This window comes from Pseudonaja textilis, chromosome 8, assembly GCF_049901715.1.
Source record: "Pseudonaja textilis isolate UNSWEBS1 chromosome 8, rPseTex1.2, whole genome shotgun sequence".
Classification (NCBI taxonomy): Eukaryota; Metazoa; Chordata; class Lepidosauria; order Squamata; family Elapidae; genus Pseudonaja; species Pseudonaja textilis.
Genome location: NC_141997.1, coordinates 42,000,231 through 42,017,974, shown reverse-complemented (window position 1 = coordinate 42,017,974; position 17,744 = coordinate 42,000,231). Strand labels below are relative to the sequence as shown.

General features: G+C 37.5%; 1 protein-coding gene across 3 annotated transcripts in view; it reads right to left on the bottom strand.

Annotated features, from left to right (window-relative positions):
* DACH1 (dachshund family transcription factor 1) overlaps positions 1-17,744 on the bottom strand; it is a 351,590-nt gene that overhangs the window by 200,531 nt on the left and 133,315 nt on the right. For all 3 annotated transcript variants that reach the window (XM_087938023.1, XM_026705323.2, XM_087938024.1), the window contains exon 2: positions 3,424-3,539. In XM_087938023.1, coding sequence (XP_087794149.1) covers positions 3,424-3,539 — 116 coding nt within the window. The remainder of the gene's footprint in view (positions 1-3,423; positions 3,540-17,744) is intronic.

Sequence of the window (17,744 nt, the reverse complement as noted above, 5' to 3'; positions counted from 1 at the left end):
ATTTCTGGAAAGCAGATGAGCAAAAAAAAAAAAGAACCAGGCTAAAGAGATACTGCCAGAAGTCCTTCCATGAGACGGGGGCTTTCCCTGGGAATTTAATGCATGGCAATAGACTTATGAATCTTATGTATTCTCTGCCTTCAGCTGCCTTCAGCTTGTCTATTTCTGTAGAAAGCCTATTTTTACACAGAGCTATAAGCCTCTAGTAATCGCTCCTTGCCAAAGAATAGCCATAATAAAAGCAGCCCTGGAGTTTCACACCGCTGGGGAAACAGATCTGTGTAATTCCTACATCCCCATTAAAGGAAGGGAAATTCTTTCACCAGAAATGCAAAATGTTAAAGGAAAAGTAAAGTGAGAAATTGCAGAATTACACAGACTCTTAAAAGGCTGAGTTAGTCTTAAGATCATTTCCCACCCCTGGAAAATATTCTGGTTAAGCGTTAAAAGATGTGAAAATCCAAAGGAAGGCAGATCCAGTTGATAACACAAGGTCAAGAAAACCCACCAACATCTCTTGATTCTTCCAAGCTGATCTCTGGATGGCCACCTTGTTTCACTTGGAATGTGATCACTAGATCACTTGCTAAGCTTTCTTAATGAATGTGATAGCTGAGATAAGATTTCAGGGGAAAGAAATCATCTTACTTCATTTCCTACAAAAACAACGAATTACGACGTTTGTGTGACTGTTAAGTGGGCTTTTTATGGCTTGTAGTTATAACTGTTTGACCTTGAGATGGAGAATAGAAGAGGACTCTAGAAATCTGGCATAATACAATATAGGTATTTTTTGGAAATGATTCCTTATCTCTCTGACCCCTTCTCTAATGCATTCATTTATGTTTACAGAGAATCATATGTAATTTTCATCATTTCAATTTTCATTATTATTTTTTCCAAATAAAGACATCCTATTCTTACAAAGCCAACAGTATTCAAAATAAAAGGATACTTGTACTTTTCTTTTCTTTTTATAAAAATGAGATAATTTTCAAGCAATCATCAAACTGCAGATCAGGGGATTTAAATACATACACATAGAGAGAGAATGAAATGAAGGGTAGGTGAAGTAAAGGAAAGAGAAAAAAAAAACAAGGTGAGTAAGCAGAGGGAAACAAGAGAGCTGTGCAAAGTGCATTTTCAAATATCCCCTGAATTTTAATATTCATGAACCATGGAATTGCATCATAGAATTTTCAGTTGCCATACTTCTATCATGTCTTCAAATGGAACCTTAAATCCCTTGAATTCTATAGCTTTTGGTGTCTACAAACCATATTCCCATTCTGCACATATAGGTAGTTCTCCAGATATGATTCAACATATGACTCAACCTGCCCATTATGACCATATGTTAAAACAGTTGTAAAACAGAATAACAGAGTTGGAAGGGACCTTGGAGGTCTTCTAGTCCAAACCCCTGCTTAGGCAAGAAATCCTATACCATTTCAGACAAAAGTTTGTCCAATCTCTTCTTAAAAGCTTCCAGTGTTGGAGCATTTACAATTTCTGGAGGCAAGTTGTTCCACTGATTAATTGTTCTAACTGTCAGGTAATTTCTCTTTAGTTCTAAGTTGATTCTCTCCTTTATTAGTTTCCACCCATTGCTTCTTGTCCTGCCCTCAGGTGCTTTGGAGAGTAGCTTGACTCCCTCTTCTGTGTGGCAGTCCCTGAGATATGGGAATACTGATATCATGTCACCCATAGTCCTTTCTTTTCATCAGACTAGACATACCCAGTTCCAGCAACCACTCTTTATAGGTTTGTCATATGGCTGATCTCATTTTATGACCTTTTTATGCAGCAATTGAACGCTAGTGATTGCCCAGTTGTTAAGCAAATTCCTTGATCATTATGCAAACCAGTGGCTTGCTATGGATGCAATATTGCCAAAACTGAAACTGTAGGTTTTCAGCATTTTCAGCACATTGTAAGTGTGGTCATGTTTAGTGTGGGATGCTGCAACATTCATAAATGCTGTCATGCTGCCAATCAAAGTTAGCACCCAAAGTTAGTGACTACTGATGGGCACCATCCATTGGAAATTCAAACCTGGGTTGTAATTTTGGGTTGGTTGTAACTTCAAGGGCTAAGAGATCAGTTGTAAATCAAGGACTAGTTCTAATGAATTTGCTCATTTTAGCCTTTCTTTCCAGTTGTCTTCTTTATTTCTTTTTCTTTCTTTTCCAGTTTTCATTTGCCTTATTTCCTGGCTGGCAATACTAGCAGCTTGCATATTTGATCTTCATAACCATCTTGTAAATGTTTTACTCTGAGAAGTTTCTGCTTCTCTTCAATGGTCCTGTGTTGTCCTAAGTCAAACTCCATTAACTTTTCTAGTATCCTTACTATGTACTATGGCTATTTTTTCCCCTTCTGTTCAATCGTGTCGGGTGGACAATTCCTCATTGGTAGCTGAAGATAAGGAGTCCTCTTCAGCTGGTTGTAAAACCAGCTTTCCTGGTCAAGTATGCAACCTAACACGTCATACCAACAAGCCAAAAGACATCCTCATTTTGAGGAAGCCACAGCACAAGAATACAAAATGGTGGAAAAATTGCATCCCTCAACCTGGAGATCTAGTTTTCAGTAGGTTCTTTTCTCTTTTTTTAATTTATTTTTTAATTTTAATTATGAGAATACAACACAATGCATCCAACTTAGCTTTATTATACATATATACATTTTACTTCAACATTTATAATCTCCTGATTTGATACATTAATTACCACCTAATCTGATCATAACTATTAATATTTTGACTTTGTCTTCTGTTATATAACCATTGATAAAATTTATTCCATGTTTTATAATATTTAGATTCTCCTTTGTCTTTTATTTCTAAAGTTAACCTATCTGATTCATGCCATAATTTTTCTTATTATTTCTATTTCTGGAGGTATGATTTCATTTTTTTTCAGTATTGTGCATATATTATTCTAGCTGCCGTCAATGCATGTACTATTAGATACATTATTTCCTTCTTATAATTTTTCTGATATTATTCCTAGGAGAAAAAAATTCCAGTTTAAATGGAATACACTTCCCCACCATTTGTTCTATCCATGTTTGAATCAGTCTCCAATATTTTTTTGCAACATTGAAAGTCCACCACATATTTAAAAAAAAAAAAAATGTGCCTGATACATCTTTGCACTTCCAACAATTTGGAACATTTTAGAAAGCCTTGCTGGCAGAAGATGCCACCTGTAAAACAGCTTATAAAGATTTTTTTTATAAGCCGTAGCCAATGTTATATTCTTATTTGTGGTCCAAAGTTTTTGCCATTTAGCCAATTCAATATTATAACCGAAATCTTTTGCCCATGCCACCATTGTTTCAGTATCGGTAGGTTCCTTTCTGATGCACCGAAGGCCACATGGGTTGAAGACTTTCCATTCCATATTACGAAGTTCCTACCTGTCGGTGGGATAATTCCCGGTGAGAGAAGACCAGGAACGGAATGCGGCATGATGTGAGAATTTTCTGGCGAGGTCACACTCTGCGTCCGTTTTGGGGGCCGCCCAGGTCTGGAGCTGTGGAAGAAAAGGAAAAAAAAAAAGTTTACAATTAAGCTGTTGTCTTACACATCATTTCAAAGTTGTTTCAATTGGTAACATGGACTGTAAATAAATTTGTTTCAAGGACGGTTGCTTTTGCAGTTAGATGTAATAGACTTCCATCACTAATTAGATTACATGCTGAATTCATTTTCTTCATTGAAGATCAGCCGCGCTTGATGCATAATTCATAGCCAGCACCTCGTTACCTGCTCCTTCATATTAATATCTATACACAGTTTGAATTGCCTCGTTTGCATATGCTAAAGTTCTACATGGAGCCTTCAGCACGAAAATTATGCACTAACTTGTAATAATTATTACAGTCAGCCTGCTATTGATTTATGAGACTTTTAAAAACCAAATATGTGTAGTACTTGTAATGAATGATATTTTAAGGTTCTTCAGGAAATTAAAAGGCAATGCCTGCCCAAGGAAATGTTCTGCTTGTTTGATTTAATACTACAGTTAGCTGGGAGGTGGAATGAGAGAGTGATTCAGACCTATAGCACATTTTTCGATGATATGTTTTATTACCTTGCAGTACTACTCCGATATCTAGATGATAAATGACAATACATATCTAATATGTGAAAAGGTCTTGCAATTTCTTTATTTTTTTGTCATGTAAAAGATAAGTCAAGTTATCATTTAACCCTTATTCTATGCAGTGAAAAATCTTGATTTAAATATGGTACATTAGTCAGAAGAGAGTTTATTGTTTATAAACCATTCTTGAGAAATCACAGTGCTAGGACTTTACATCTTTTGGTCTCCATGTTATAAAAAAAATGTTTTTAATACTCTAAAAAGTGTGTAACAGTGTATAGAAGTGTATAGAAACAGTGTAGAGAACAGCAACCAAGATGATTAGAGGACTGGAGACTAAAACATAGGGTGAACAGTTGCAGGAACTGGGCATGGCTAGTCTAGTGAAGGATCAGGGGAGACATGATAGCAGTGTTCCAATATTTGAGGGGCTGCCACAAAGAGGAGGGGGCCAAGCTATTTTCTAAGGCACATGAAGGCCAGACAAGGAATAATGGATGGAAACTGACCAAGGAGAGATTCAAATAAGGAAATAAGGAGAAATTTTCTGACAGTGAGAACAATCAACCAATGGAACAGAAGTTGCCCTTGGAAGTTGTGGGAGCATCATCACTTGAGACTTTCAAGAAGAGATTGGACTGCCATTTGTCAGAAATGGTGTAGAGTCTCCTGCTTGGGTGTGGAGGGGGGTTGGACTAGATGACCTACAAGGTCTCTTCCAACTCTGTTAATCTGTATCTGTTCCCCAAGGATATGTTAAAGGCTTTGGAATGTGTTGTGTCAGCCTTCAGAACAACTGCACCAGCGCAGCAATTGGGAGAAAGAGGTCTTCTGAAGGTGATTCTTCTATACCTCCTCTTTTATTTGTGGAATGAATGAAGGGTACATGCAGGGTTCAAGAGATGGCCTCCTGGAACATGTGATTTCTAAGAGGAGTTGTTGAGTATTGTTTACTGCCATGGATGGTTTCATGAAATAAACTCATGAAAGCATCTCACATATCAAGGGGATGTGAGAATCATTGTTTCCATGTTCAAGAATAGTAGGACTAAATGGAATATTTATGAATATTTTTCTGGACTGTTTTTAATGGCTGCATCATAACAGACAGGATGGATGGATGGATGGATGAATAAATCAATCAATAGTTAGATGGGTCTGGAGAGAGAGAGAGAGAGAGACTGTGTGTGTGTGAGGGGGGGGGAGAGAGAAAGGCAATATTGAGAATAGGACTATCAATTTGGGAAGGTAAACAATCTAGTGCCATTTCTGATTTTTGCATCCCTCACATGATGAACTCTATATTAACGAGAGAGGCACAGAATAATTGAGAAGTTCTCAGTAGTATTTTCAGCTTAAATTGTATCCATTCTTTTTGTTGCATCCTCTGGAGGTGAATTTTAAATAGTGTAGCTATGTAGGACATTGATATATTTGTACTAGAGCCGGAAACGACTAGCACATATGTGTGAGGGGAACCTTTACCTTTTATTAGAAGCATTTGAGTTATTTTCTTCAAGAATCCATTTTAGATGCTAAAATACACAATACTTGCATTCACTGTTAGCATTAGATCATCTTTGTGTTTTGAGACAACCACTTTTTTAAAAAAAACTGCCACCCATCTTTAATAAAGGAATAATGATCAAAAAATAGGGCATTTCTTTGCAGTTTAATGACTCAAGACCTTGGGCCATTAACCTTAACTGGTCATTAATTCCAAGTTAATGACCAGAATTGAGGTCATTATTAATATAAAGCCAGAAGATTTTTGTTTGGATGAATCTGGATTTTTTTTTTCTTCCTCTTCTCACAAAGGAAAATAATTTCTTTTCCAAAGTTTAAGAGGTAAAAAATATGTGAGAATGAAGTAATTCTATTGTATTTTAATCTATAGTCAATAAATCCTTGAGAATATTCCATATTATTCACAATGTTATATAGTATTTTATGTACACACACACACACACACACACACACACACACACACACACACACACACATATATTAATGGACATATTCTACTCTGAGTAGTCACATTATTTTTTTTCTGTGGTTGAAGCTGGAAAGAAGGAAGTAGAACACTTCCAATAAATACATGGTTTCGAGTGAGTGAAATCCAAGAGCTAAATTGCATCCAATATCGGGCAGAAGTCACCAACCTAGGATGCAATTGTAAGTGCTTCATCCACTCACTCATCACACACCTCTGGCAATGAAGTGTTGTAGAAGGAGAGGTGTTCTGAATAGGAAGTGGCTATTCTCACCTTCTCCAGAAGGTTCATTCTTGTTCCTTTTATCTGAGCCTTCCTTATTTTTCCTGCTCCTCCTTAATCTCCAACCTCCATTTTTCTTCTACTATATTTATAAATGTCTAAGATTTTTATAGTAACCGCAAAGGACAAAAAGATTTTGACATTGTTCTGGAACTGTATATGAGTCCTACCATGTGGTGCCATATTCAGAGAAATCTAGCACAGTACATATTTTCTTTTTAAAAAATCTAGTACATTTTTGCTAAAAAAAAAAAAAAAAAAAAAAAAGCAAGCTTGCTATGCACATTTTAGTTCTTTCTGTTCCTAACATAAGAAAAAATATTTGTAGCCAGAATACTTTCTCAGACTACAACTGAGAAGATAACTAGTTATTTATGTCAAGAGAGACACAAGTATCATAGTTTTTGATAATTCAGTTTATAAATAGGATATTCTATTTTAAACAAAACATGTCATGGATATATCTAAGCCCTTCAAATAGTTTCCATATAATATTGCTAAACAAAAGTCAGTTGTGTTTAATGAGTAACTTGGAATGCTTAATAGTTATTTAGCTTGAACCTTGCCAAGTTTAAAACCTATTTTTGCATTAGTTGAGCAAATAATAAAAAAATATTTTAAATTTACCAAATCATGCCTTGAATAAATAAATACATCTGGGTTATTGTTTTATGAAGCTCTCTGTATATTGCTCCTTGGACAGGCTTTCAATGCAGAACACATAAGTTAGACCTGTCAGACTTCTCAAGCTACAAATCCTTTGACCCTGAAATAAACTTAATTTTATCCCCTTTTTTAGCCACTGCATCAGTCATGCATAGGTTTTTACATCTAATAATAATCTTGATCATACTTTAACTACTGGTGTTTCCAGACCTAGTTTTTCTCACTTTTTCAAAACTTTACAAAACACATTTGATCTTATAGAGATTTTTTGTGCTCTTTTCCTATAAATTTCTTATTTTTATTATGTCCACAACATCAGGACCAAATAGTGCTTATTTACTAAGAATCAACCTCCTTTAGTTATTTTTGTCGATTTTAAATTTTATTTCATATGTTACTTTTTAATAGCTGTTAATTATGGTTATTTTGATGGTTATTTTGTTTTTAAGCTATCATTATCTTGTTTTTTAATATTTTTTACAGTATAAATTAGCCATGTTGATTTAAGATCTAAACATCTAAATTGTGTTTCACATGCATGCATGCCCAATATGACTTTTATTTTCATGATAAGCAACGTGAAAATATTTCATAAATGAATAAAACATACACGCACTTTGTACTGATTTACATCTTCAATTATTTCATGTGATAATAATATTGCGATTGGTTGACAGCCATGGCATGATGCCCAAGCAACTCTATCAAAGAAGTCTTGCATGTACTCCCTCTCTGTGATTTAAATTAATTTAGTTTACATATCCCAAACCTTTTTTTTCACAAAACCTTAAACATCATATTAAAAAGGCCTTTACCATTCACATGCCCTCTTTCCTGTTGCTTTACAAAACCAAAAAAAAAAAAAAAATGCAGGAAGGGTTTTTCTGGACAACTTGCTAACCGTCATTTGGAGATACCCTGATAACAAAATGATAGAGTTGGAAGTGACCTTGAAGGTTTTCTACTCCAACCCTCTGCTCAACCCTCTGAAATGGTATAGGGGACCCTACACCATTTCAGACAACCTCTTCTTAAAAACGTCCAGTGTTGGAGTATCCATAATTTCTGGAGGCAAGTTATTTCACTGATTAATTGTTCTAACTTCGGGAAATTTCTCCTTAGTTCTCTCCTTGATTCTTTTCCATCCATTGCCTCTTGTCCTGCCTTCTGGTGCTTTGGAGAATAGATTTTTTTGTGAATTTTGGAAGGCTGCTGTCATGTTACCCCTAGTTCTTCTTTTCATAAAACTGATCATTTAGAGGACATACCCCCATGACACAATCTTTGACTCAGTTTTGACCTACTGTGGAGGCAGCCAAAGCTTACCCTCAAGTGTTCTACTTTTAAAATAGCTTTTTCCATCTTCTCAAACCACAGGTTGTAATGTGCAAGCCATCTACCAAGACTTTCTCACAGCATGGTGACAACACAGGCCATTTTGCCTTGGGCTATAAAGCAGGGGTGGGCTTCAAAAAAATTAGCAACCAGTTCTCTGCCTGGTTGCTGGGTGGCCGTGGCCATAAGTAGGGGTGGCCTAATCGGCCTCATGCACCAGGGCAGGAGGGCCGTTTTCGCTCTCCCTGGCCTCTGGAGGCTTTCCTCGAGCTTCCGGGAGAGCGAAAACAGCCTCCCGGCGCTCCGGAGACCTCCCTGAGCCTCCAAGAGGCCCATTTTTGCCCTCCCTGAACTTCTGTGCAGGCCCTGCACTTAACTGGCATCCAAAATGGGCCACATGGAGACTCCTTGGAGGAGAGGAGAAGGGTGGGCATAGATAGCCAGGGTGGAATTTGCTAATTCAATGAACCGACCATAAAATTAGCCACCAGTTCGCCCAAGCTGGGATGAACTGGATTTAAACTTCCATGCTAGTCTTTTAGAAGACCTTTTATTAAACATGTGACCAGGACCTTTTTAAAAAAAAGCATTTCTGTCTTTCTGCTGGTCAGTTTAAATTATGAGAGAGATACGTTGCTGGTCGTCTCCCCAATGAGCACACTAAACATATTCTGCTGCTACTGAAAAATACCTTGTTTCTGAATTTGCTAACTTGAGCTGGGCCTACAAAGGCATGTTGCTAATTACCCATTAAAAATAGGAACCTTTTCTCAAGAACAAATAGGTTTCTATCTTCTTTTTTTTTTCTGCAGCTTCGTTGTGTGCATAAATTTGGAGCAGAAATCTCAAAAACCACTGGAGGCACTAAAGAATGTGACAGTAGTCTCTGGTTACATCTAGGGGTTGTCTGGATTTATGAAATCCAGCTTTGGTAGCCAAAATGAAATCCAACCTTCTGGGGAAATTCCTACTGGACAACCTGAATCCTACGTTTAAAAAAAAAGCAAAGCTATGGTCATTCACATCTTCCAAAGGTAAGGCTTTAACTAACAGTGTGGTTTCAGGCATATTGTGTGAAAAATTCACAGCCTGAGATATCAACCAACCATTTGGTTATATTCCCAGTGTGTCTCTTGATAAAATGGAAACAGAAGTCCACCTGTTCCAAAATAAGCTAGCCAGAATGACTGGACAGTGCCTCTTCAGCACAAACAACAGTTTTCCACCTGTTGTTCTATTGATACAGAGAATGTGACCTGTTTAACATTAACAGCAAATGTTCAGTGCCTCTTCCAGACAAGCTCTTAATCATGAAATTGTTCATTGTTTGGGAATAGAATGGTTTCAAAACCTTTCTTTTGTTATTCTCTAAATCCAAAAATATGAGAGCATAATTGTTAAATGATGGTCCTCTGAAGCCATGCCCATCACAAATTGTCCTGGACTTTCTGCTCTGAGAAGATTTCAATAAGAAAAACAAAAACAAAACAAGAACCTACCTGAGTCTTCTCAGAAAACAACAACTGAATGAAAAACTGCTGGTGACCTTCTACTGTTGCACCATAGAGAGTATCTTAACTTACTGCACCTCTGTATGGTTTGCCAACTGTACAGGGGCAGATAGGAGAGCACTCCAGAGGGTTAATGTCATTGCCCAGAAGATCGTGGGTTGCCCTCTCCTCTCTTTGGAAGAGCTTTATAGCTCCCGCTGCCTTAAGAAAGTTCAAAACATTCTCAAAGATGCGTCTCATCCTGGGCACCCTTTTTTAAAAAAATTATTACCATCTGGCGGATGGTACAGAATAATTAAAACAAGGACAAATAGGCTGAAAAACAGCTTCTATCCCAGGGCAGTAACTCTATTGAATTCTACTGTATAGCGCGATATTAATGCAATATCAGGGTTTTTCAATTCAATATATAGAATGTGAAGGATGTGTGTTTGTGTTCATTTTCATAGTCATAATGTACACTGAAGATAGTGTTTAATTTCATTGTATGAGGTGAAATGACAATAAAGTAAACTAAAAATAAAGCAATCTTCTAATTGTGTAACCAACTAGCAAAAGACCAAGGATTTGTTGTTTTTGTTGTAGTTGCTGCTGCTGCTGCTGTTGTTTCTCTTATTCCCAACTTCCTACCACAGATTTTTTTTTAAAGTAGGGAACTCTGCCTGGTTTACAACTACTGCCCTTTGTAGCACAGTATGGGTGACGGTGTGCAGTTAGAGTTTGCAACCAACCGTATGGATTCCACTTTAATCTTTAGGTGACAGGCAAGAGTTATTAACTAGCTGAAATCTGAGACCATCAATTTAAGATATATAGTTTTAATAAAGTTTTACTTTGGTAAAAACTAGTGTGGGTTTGTAGCTCCTCTGGAATATGTTAAATGAAAAGAAAAAGAAATGCGTTTCACTGAACAGATTTGTTCTCGTTTGGTAAAATAAGCCTCTCTAAATAAAGTCTCCATTACTATGAAAGCTTTTTCCCTCGTTCACCTAGTCATAATTTAAATGCTAACAGTTTAGCTGATCAAATTAAACAAATATAAACAGTTTGTGTAATGACATCAGCAGTCAACAGGGAACATCTGTGCTTTTAACCGTGCTCAGAAAATATCCTTTTGTTTACACTAAAGATAATTATAAAGTTTATATTTCTCTGTTCAGTTTAAGAGCGTGGATAAAAAGAAAACGAAAAAAAGAAAAGACCAGATTACCTTATGGTCCAAAATAGCAACATGTTTTGAGTGAAGGGAATATTTCCCCCCCTCGCTTTTTTCCTTCTTCTTATAACCATGTTTAAATAATAGAAATGAACTTTCCCTGAACTTCTCTCCTTTAATGACTTTGGTCCACATTGACCCTCTGCTAGGAAGGGAGCAGTGATAGCATCAACTTTCTGCTGCTAAAGCAATCAAATTAGTACAATTGTGCATACGGCGGTTGCAGCACAAATTTCAGGATCTCATAAAAATGGGTGCAAAGGAAAAGCCTGTGGGCCATCCAACTCCTATTGTTTGAAAGAAGGACATGACCAAGAAGCCTTCTTGGACAATACGAATGAATGTGTTCTGCTAATTGGAACGCTGCAACGAACATATAATTGCAAGTCAAGTTTCCTCCCCACCCCAAAATCCCAAAGACTATTGGATGAATCATGAATAACCCAGTGGCTCCAGCCTGTCTAGCCTCCCTAAGCTTCCAAGACGAGGCACGTAATTGAATTATCCAGACTTTCTTCTGAATACTTGAAAGGAACAGGCTAGGGTGGTCATGTTTAAAAAGTCAATATTGACCCCTACATTGATCTTCCAACAGTTGCTTATTCATCTTAAGGACTACTCGAAAATTTCTATCTATCTATCTATCTATCTATCTATCTATCTATCTATCTATCTATCTATCTATCCATTCATATCTATCAATCTATCTATCATTATTATTATTATTATTATTATTATTATTATTATTATTATTATTATTATTATCTATCATCGATCTATCCACCTATCTCTCATCTACCTATCATCTATCATCATCTTTCAATCAATCTATGTATCTACAATCTATCCATCTATCATCTTTAAATCTATCATCTACTTAACATCTATCATCTATCTACTGTATCTATCTACCTATCATCTACCTACCTACTGACTTACCTACCTACTGATCTACTATCCACCCACTTATCTACCTATCCACCCAATCATCCATCCATCCATTTACCTACCTAGCTAGCTAGCATTTAAGTGTTATTTTAAAACCACCACCCCCTCATTGCTGAATTTTAAGCCCCCAAATGCAAATTCCCTTAGTCTCTGTTCTTTAAACATTTCCAGTTCCCTAATCATATTTACTTTTTTCTTCCCCCAGTCTGTTTATCAGTTTATCTGAACTTTCTCAAATGTATGGTACCCAGAACTGGAGCTCAATTTTTCAACTGGATTTTGCACCATGAAAAATTTATGCATTTCTGTAATTTAGTAACTAGACTATACTGGGTGAAATCAAGCTGGGAGAACATGAGTTCAAGTCTTGCCTTAGCCATGAAAACCAGCTGAGTGACTTTGGGCCAGTGGCTCTCTCTCTCTCAGCCCAACTCAACACACAGGGTTATTGTTGTGGGAAAAATAGGAGGAGGAAGGTGTTCGTGCAAACAGTAAAGGTGAGGTAGATAGATAGATGGATAGGTAGGTAGGTAGGTAGATAGATATAAATAAAATGGCATTTATCTCATTTGCAGCAATATCACACTTGCTGACTTCCTGACCAATTTATAGCCAATCCAGTTCCAATATATTTTCTTGAATAATATCGTCCTGATTGCTTTATGTTTCCAGCATGAAGTAATATCTCTTTCTTTGTTAAATTTTACTCAATTATTCTCAACCCTTTGCTCCAATCTGTTGTTACAAATATTGCTCCTCTTTCCTACAGAATTAACTGTCCCACCAAATTGCCTAAGAGTTCCCTTCACATCATCATCCATATCTTTAGTGTACATCACCTAGAGTTGTTTGAAAGGGTACACAATTAATGAATAAATGATTTAATAAGACATTGGAGAATAGCGTGCCCAGGGCAGTAGCACCCCTTTTCATTACCTCCCTTCAGTTGATGAAGAACTTTTGATAAGAACTTTTGGAATACAACATTTTGAGCCACCTAAGCATTCATTTAAATGTTATGCCATCCAGCCCACATTTAATCATCACAGTTATCAGGCAGTAGTTTGACAAATGACTTGCCAAGATAAAAATATATCCAATGCATGTCTCACAAACAGCTATGCAAATCATCCAAATAAAACCAGCAAACAAAAAATGGAACCCTTTCAACACAAGAGAGAGTAAGCTAGAAAGTAAAAGTGGAATTAATCCTGCATAACTCATCACAATACCCCTGGTACTCTCTCTGGGTAAGGGATTGATCCAATTTGGTTTGGTTTTGAATGACCCAGTCACACCAGAGCAATGTACATTGATGCTGGGAGGTTGCATTGGGTTGGGTTGGGTTGGGTTGGATTGGGTTGGGTTGGTTGTCCCCACAACCTAGGAAGGAAAAAAACAGGACCAGAAGTGATGGTGTGGTTTTGTGAATATCATTTTTCACCATTAAAGTCAGCTGAAACCTAGAAGAGGAAATTGATTACAAATTAGCCCCTTAAAATAGATTTGAAAAGAGTAGGACCATAATGTAAATGAGTAAGCCAACAAAAACAATGTTTGTCAGTTGAGACTCCATTATTCTTCCCTAAACACAATGTAATATATCAGAGAAACTTAGATGTCAAGTTAGCCCTAAACATAAGGTAGATGAAAGTATCATAACAATGGGATCTAAAGAAAAACAAAGAGAGAATTCATAATTTTGCTCAGATCTGTATACCAAATTAATGTTTTCATGATACCTGTTAAACAATAACCCAAATTAAATGGATGAATAGAACAAAAGGGCATATTGTGGTCATGAAGAGCATAAGATTCATTCTTGGAATTTGCTCGCTTCATCTGCCTTACAAAGTAGCTGATGATAAGATGAATCAAAGCAAAATCCTGAAGTTTATTTATCAAATTTATTTACCATCTATCTCATGGTTCAAGGTGACTCTGAGCAGCTATCACCTCCTCTGAGCTTCTGGAGACATTATTTGCAATTGTCTGTTCTTCATAAATTGCAATTACTGTGTTAAATGGTCCTTTGGCAATATGGCTTAGAAGTCTAGCATTCTTTCAACTGACTCTTTGGACAATGGCTCAAAAAACTCTTATATCCCACCACTGCAGAAAATTGTGGAATGTTCCTACTTTTGGTTTTGCTCTTGTTACTCTGCCTGAGAGAAGGAAGAGAAATTGGAGGTAGTAAATGCTGCATCTGTCCAAATTGGCCTAGTTGCTTTCAGGGAGATCTTTGTTAAAGGAGAGACTTTCTTTTCATTAAGGGCTGATGATCAATCCATTGTGCAGTCTACTAAAGGCAAAGAAGAAGGACTTCTGTCATTTGTTGAGGGAGATAGGCCTGGACAATCTATACCTAAGTCCAGACAATGACAGGAACTGGGTTGTGCTAAGCAAGACATGGTCTGGAACCATGATGGTGAACCTATGGCATATGTGCCACAGGTAGCATGCAGAGCCATTTGTGCCAGCATGCAAGCTTCAGGCAAACTTACCTCACTGTGCATGTGCGCACCTCACAGATGATTTTCGGAGGGTTTGAGGCCTTTTTGGGGCTCCCAAAGGTTTGAGGAAGACTTCTGCAGGCTTCTGCAGACTTTTCAGGCCAAAAACTAGATCCATTTCATCATTTCCTGTTTTTCCAACAATACCAGAAGTAACGAAACGGGGCTAGATTTCAGCCTGCAAAGCCTGCAGAAGCCTTCCTCAAGCATTTGGGAGGCTGAAAAGACCTCAAACTGGCTGAAAATCAGCTGTGAGGTGCAGTGGAAGTAAGGGGGCAGCAGGGGGTGGGGAGTGGATGGGTGGGGATTAAGCGTGCATTTCTAGAGGGCGTGGGGGGCATTCATTGCCTTCTGGGTGCTGGCACACGAGCACGAGCATGTAAGACACGCATAACTGTTGGCACAGGAGCCCAAAAAGGTTAGCCACCACTGGTCTAGAGGATGACTCCATCTTGGACGTGGCCTTGGAAAAGTCACATCAGCAACCCCTTTAGTACAGGATGTGGCAAGACTGAGACAGTGGTGGGATTCATTTTGTTTTACTACCGGTTCTGTGGGTGTAGCTTGGTGGGCGTGGCAGGGGAAGGTTACTGTAAAATCCCCAGTCAGAGGCGGTATTTGCTGGTTCTTCGAACTACTCAAAATTTCTACTACCGGTTCTCCAGAACTGGTCAGAACCTGCTGAGTACCACCTCTGGACTGAGGATCAAAAGGTGGACACCAGAATGTACCTCCAGAAACCTGAAAAGAGCACCTGTTCATTTTGGGTCATGTCTGAACGAAAAGTAGTTCAGAGTTCCTTCCATATTCATGAATATCTTTAACAGGCCAATGCTGCTAACAGAAACTGGGAATCCATCATTAAAGCAGCTCTCTGAGGTCCTCACTTTGCCAGTCCACTGGGCAATTGATGGCAGGAGATGAAGGAAGATGGTGGGGTGGAGGAAACAGACCGGGGAAGCTCCATCTTCTAAGCAAATATTGGAAAAAGTCAAGTGCTAAAGAAATAGAGAGAAGACAAAGAACAGTGAACCCCTCCAAAAAAAGTATGCTGATTCTGAACAACTTCACCATTGTTGATTCTTCTTTGGAGTAGATTAACCAACTGAGAGATTTTTCTGTATCACTAAGCAGCTTTTGTTTGTGAACGCTGAGATTTATCTTACTTTGCAGCTAAGGCAGAAACTTCTCTTCATCTCAGAGACACTTCAGGGAAACACATGGCGAAGTTGTGTTTCTGGATGTGTGTCGTTCCCAATCCCTACACAAACGCGCAAATGAACCCTCCACTTTCACTGGTGTCTCTAAGTACACACTGTTTGGTTAAACTGTGGCACAACCCCACTAACACTTGACAATGCTGGTTCTCCTTTGAAAGAGTTATGTTTTAACGATTTAAGGATATTTTAAGATACTGCACAGAAGCATACAGACAGCAAGCTTGAGGGTGGTCCGTGATAGAAGTACGAGTTGGGGAGCATTGTTCAATGTCCAAAGAGTGAGATGAATATATTCCAGATGTGTGGATATACCTCACACATCTCTCTCTGGAAGGGAGTCACACAATTCTTGTTGGGAAAGTTACACAGAACAGCTTTTTCTCTTCACACTATCTGGAGAAAAGATAGGGTAACATATTTGCTGTTAAAAAAAAAATCAAGAAGGAACGAGAAATATATTTCTAAGCATATGTCATGAAGGAAAACAGAGGAATTAATTATTGGATCTGCTTTAAGTCTGTTTTCATTTAATTTATCTGAATTTATCTGACTTTGCAAAGAAAATCCCCTTTCAGGTATCAGTCTAAATATGGATAAGACTCTGCCTTCTTTTAAGCTGTTAAAAAGTTCTTAAGCCGTTTCTTTTTGTAGTCAAAAACTTAAATGTGTAAAGCGAGCTTTATAGCACAATAGACTGAACAGCAAAACCACACATTAAACAAAAGACACCTTTGAATTACTCTTTAGGCAGAAGAAAAGGAAGATTTTTCAGGACAAGTATTTGTATTTGATAAGAAAAATAACCAAAGCCTTGAATTAACCCTCCTTTCAGATATTTTTTTTTTTAATTTTAGAAATATATTCCTGGTTGATGTAAAGCAACCTTAAAAAATTAAGTTGTCATTGCCCTTTTAAATCCCTTCAACTTGAATTCCCTAATTGTTCCCTCACTTTATCTCACTATACCAGTAAGTAAATAAATTAACAAAACAGCTTTTATCGCAGAGAATAACCTTTTAACTGAAGGATTATCTCTAGTTTATTTTTCATTTCTTTCACTGCAGACAGCAGTTCATGCCTCATTGATCAGTTTGCTGAGGTGGTGACCAGAAAAGAAAACAAGAATTCTTAGCTATTGCCCAAGCCATAATATACAGTATATATTATGATACTCATTTCAAAATTAATTCTATAAGATACTGCAAATAATAGCAAGGATGATAATAAGTGTTTGTTTAAATTATGCTGGGATACGTAGCCCATTATCTATTTTAAAATATCAAGTGCTTTGTCGGTTATTGTCCGGAATATTTTATGAATGTTCTCTTCTGTATGTTATATGCAAATAAACCTATTCTTTTTTTAAAAAAATCAGATGTAAGTGAAATTGGTATATTAGAAATGGGAAGAAAACAAACAAGCGAAGCTCATTGAGATGTATGGAGAATTAATATAAAATGTTCTTCATCTGCTATCAAGATTACCTGAAAGTCACTTTGCATTTATCTGCTTCACTGACAGCATTATGGAAAGAGTGGTAAGGTGGATTTACATTTCTATTCTCAATCATCCAGTTCATAGTTGTCCCAAAGGTGCTTTTTAGAAGGCAACTGGATTTTCCTGGGTTTTCCTTGAAAACATTTCACTTTTCATCTGAGAACCTTCTTCAGTTCTGAATAATGGGGAATGGAACTGTTAGGTTTGGGAAATGAGAGGCTGAACCAGAGCGTGAGTGCAACAAATACTTTATTATAGCAATAAAGGACTGACCGTGCTTGCCAAGCCTGGGACTGGCTCGCAGCGATCAGCAACTGGTTGGACCCCGCAGCCTGCTTTTATAGCTGGCTGCTGGGGAGAACCAACCAATGAGCGAGGGGGAAAACCGCCCCCGCAATGTGAACGGACCTGAGTGGGAACTCCTAGAGTTCCAGGGACATAACACCCCTT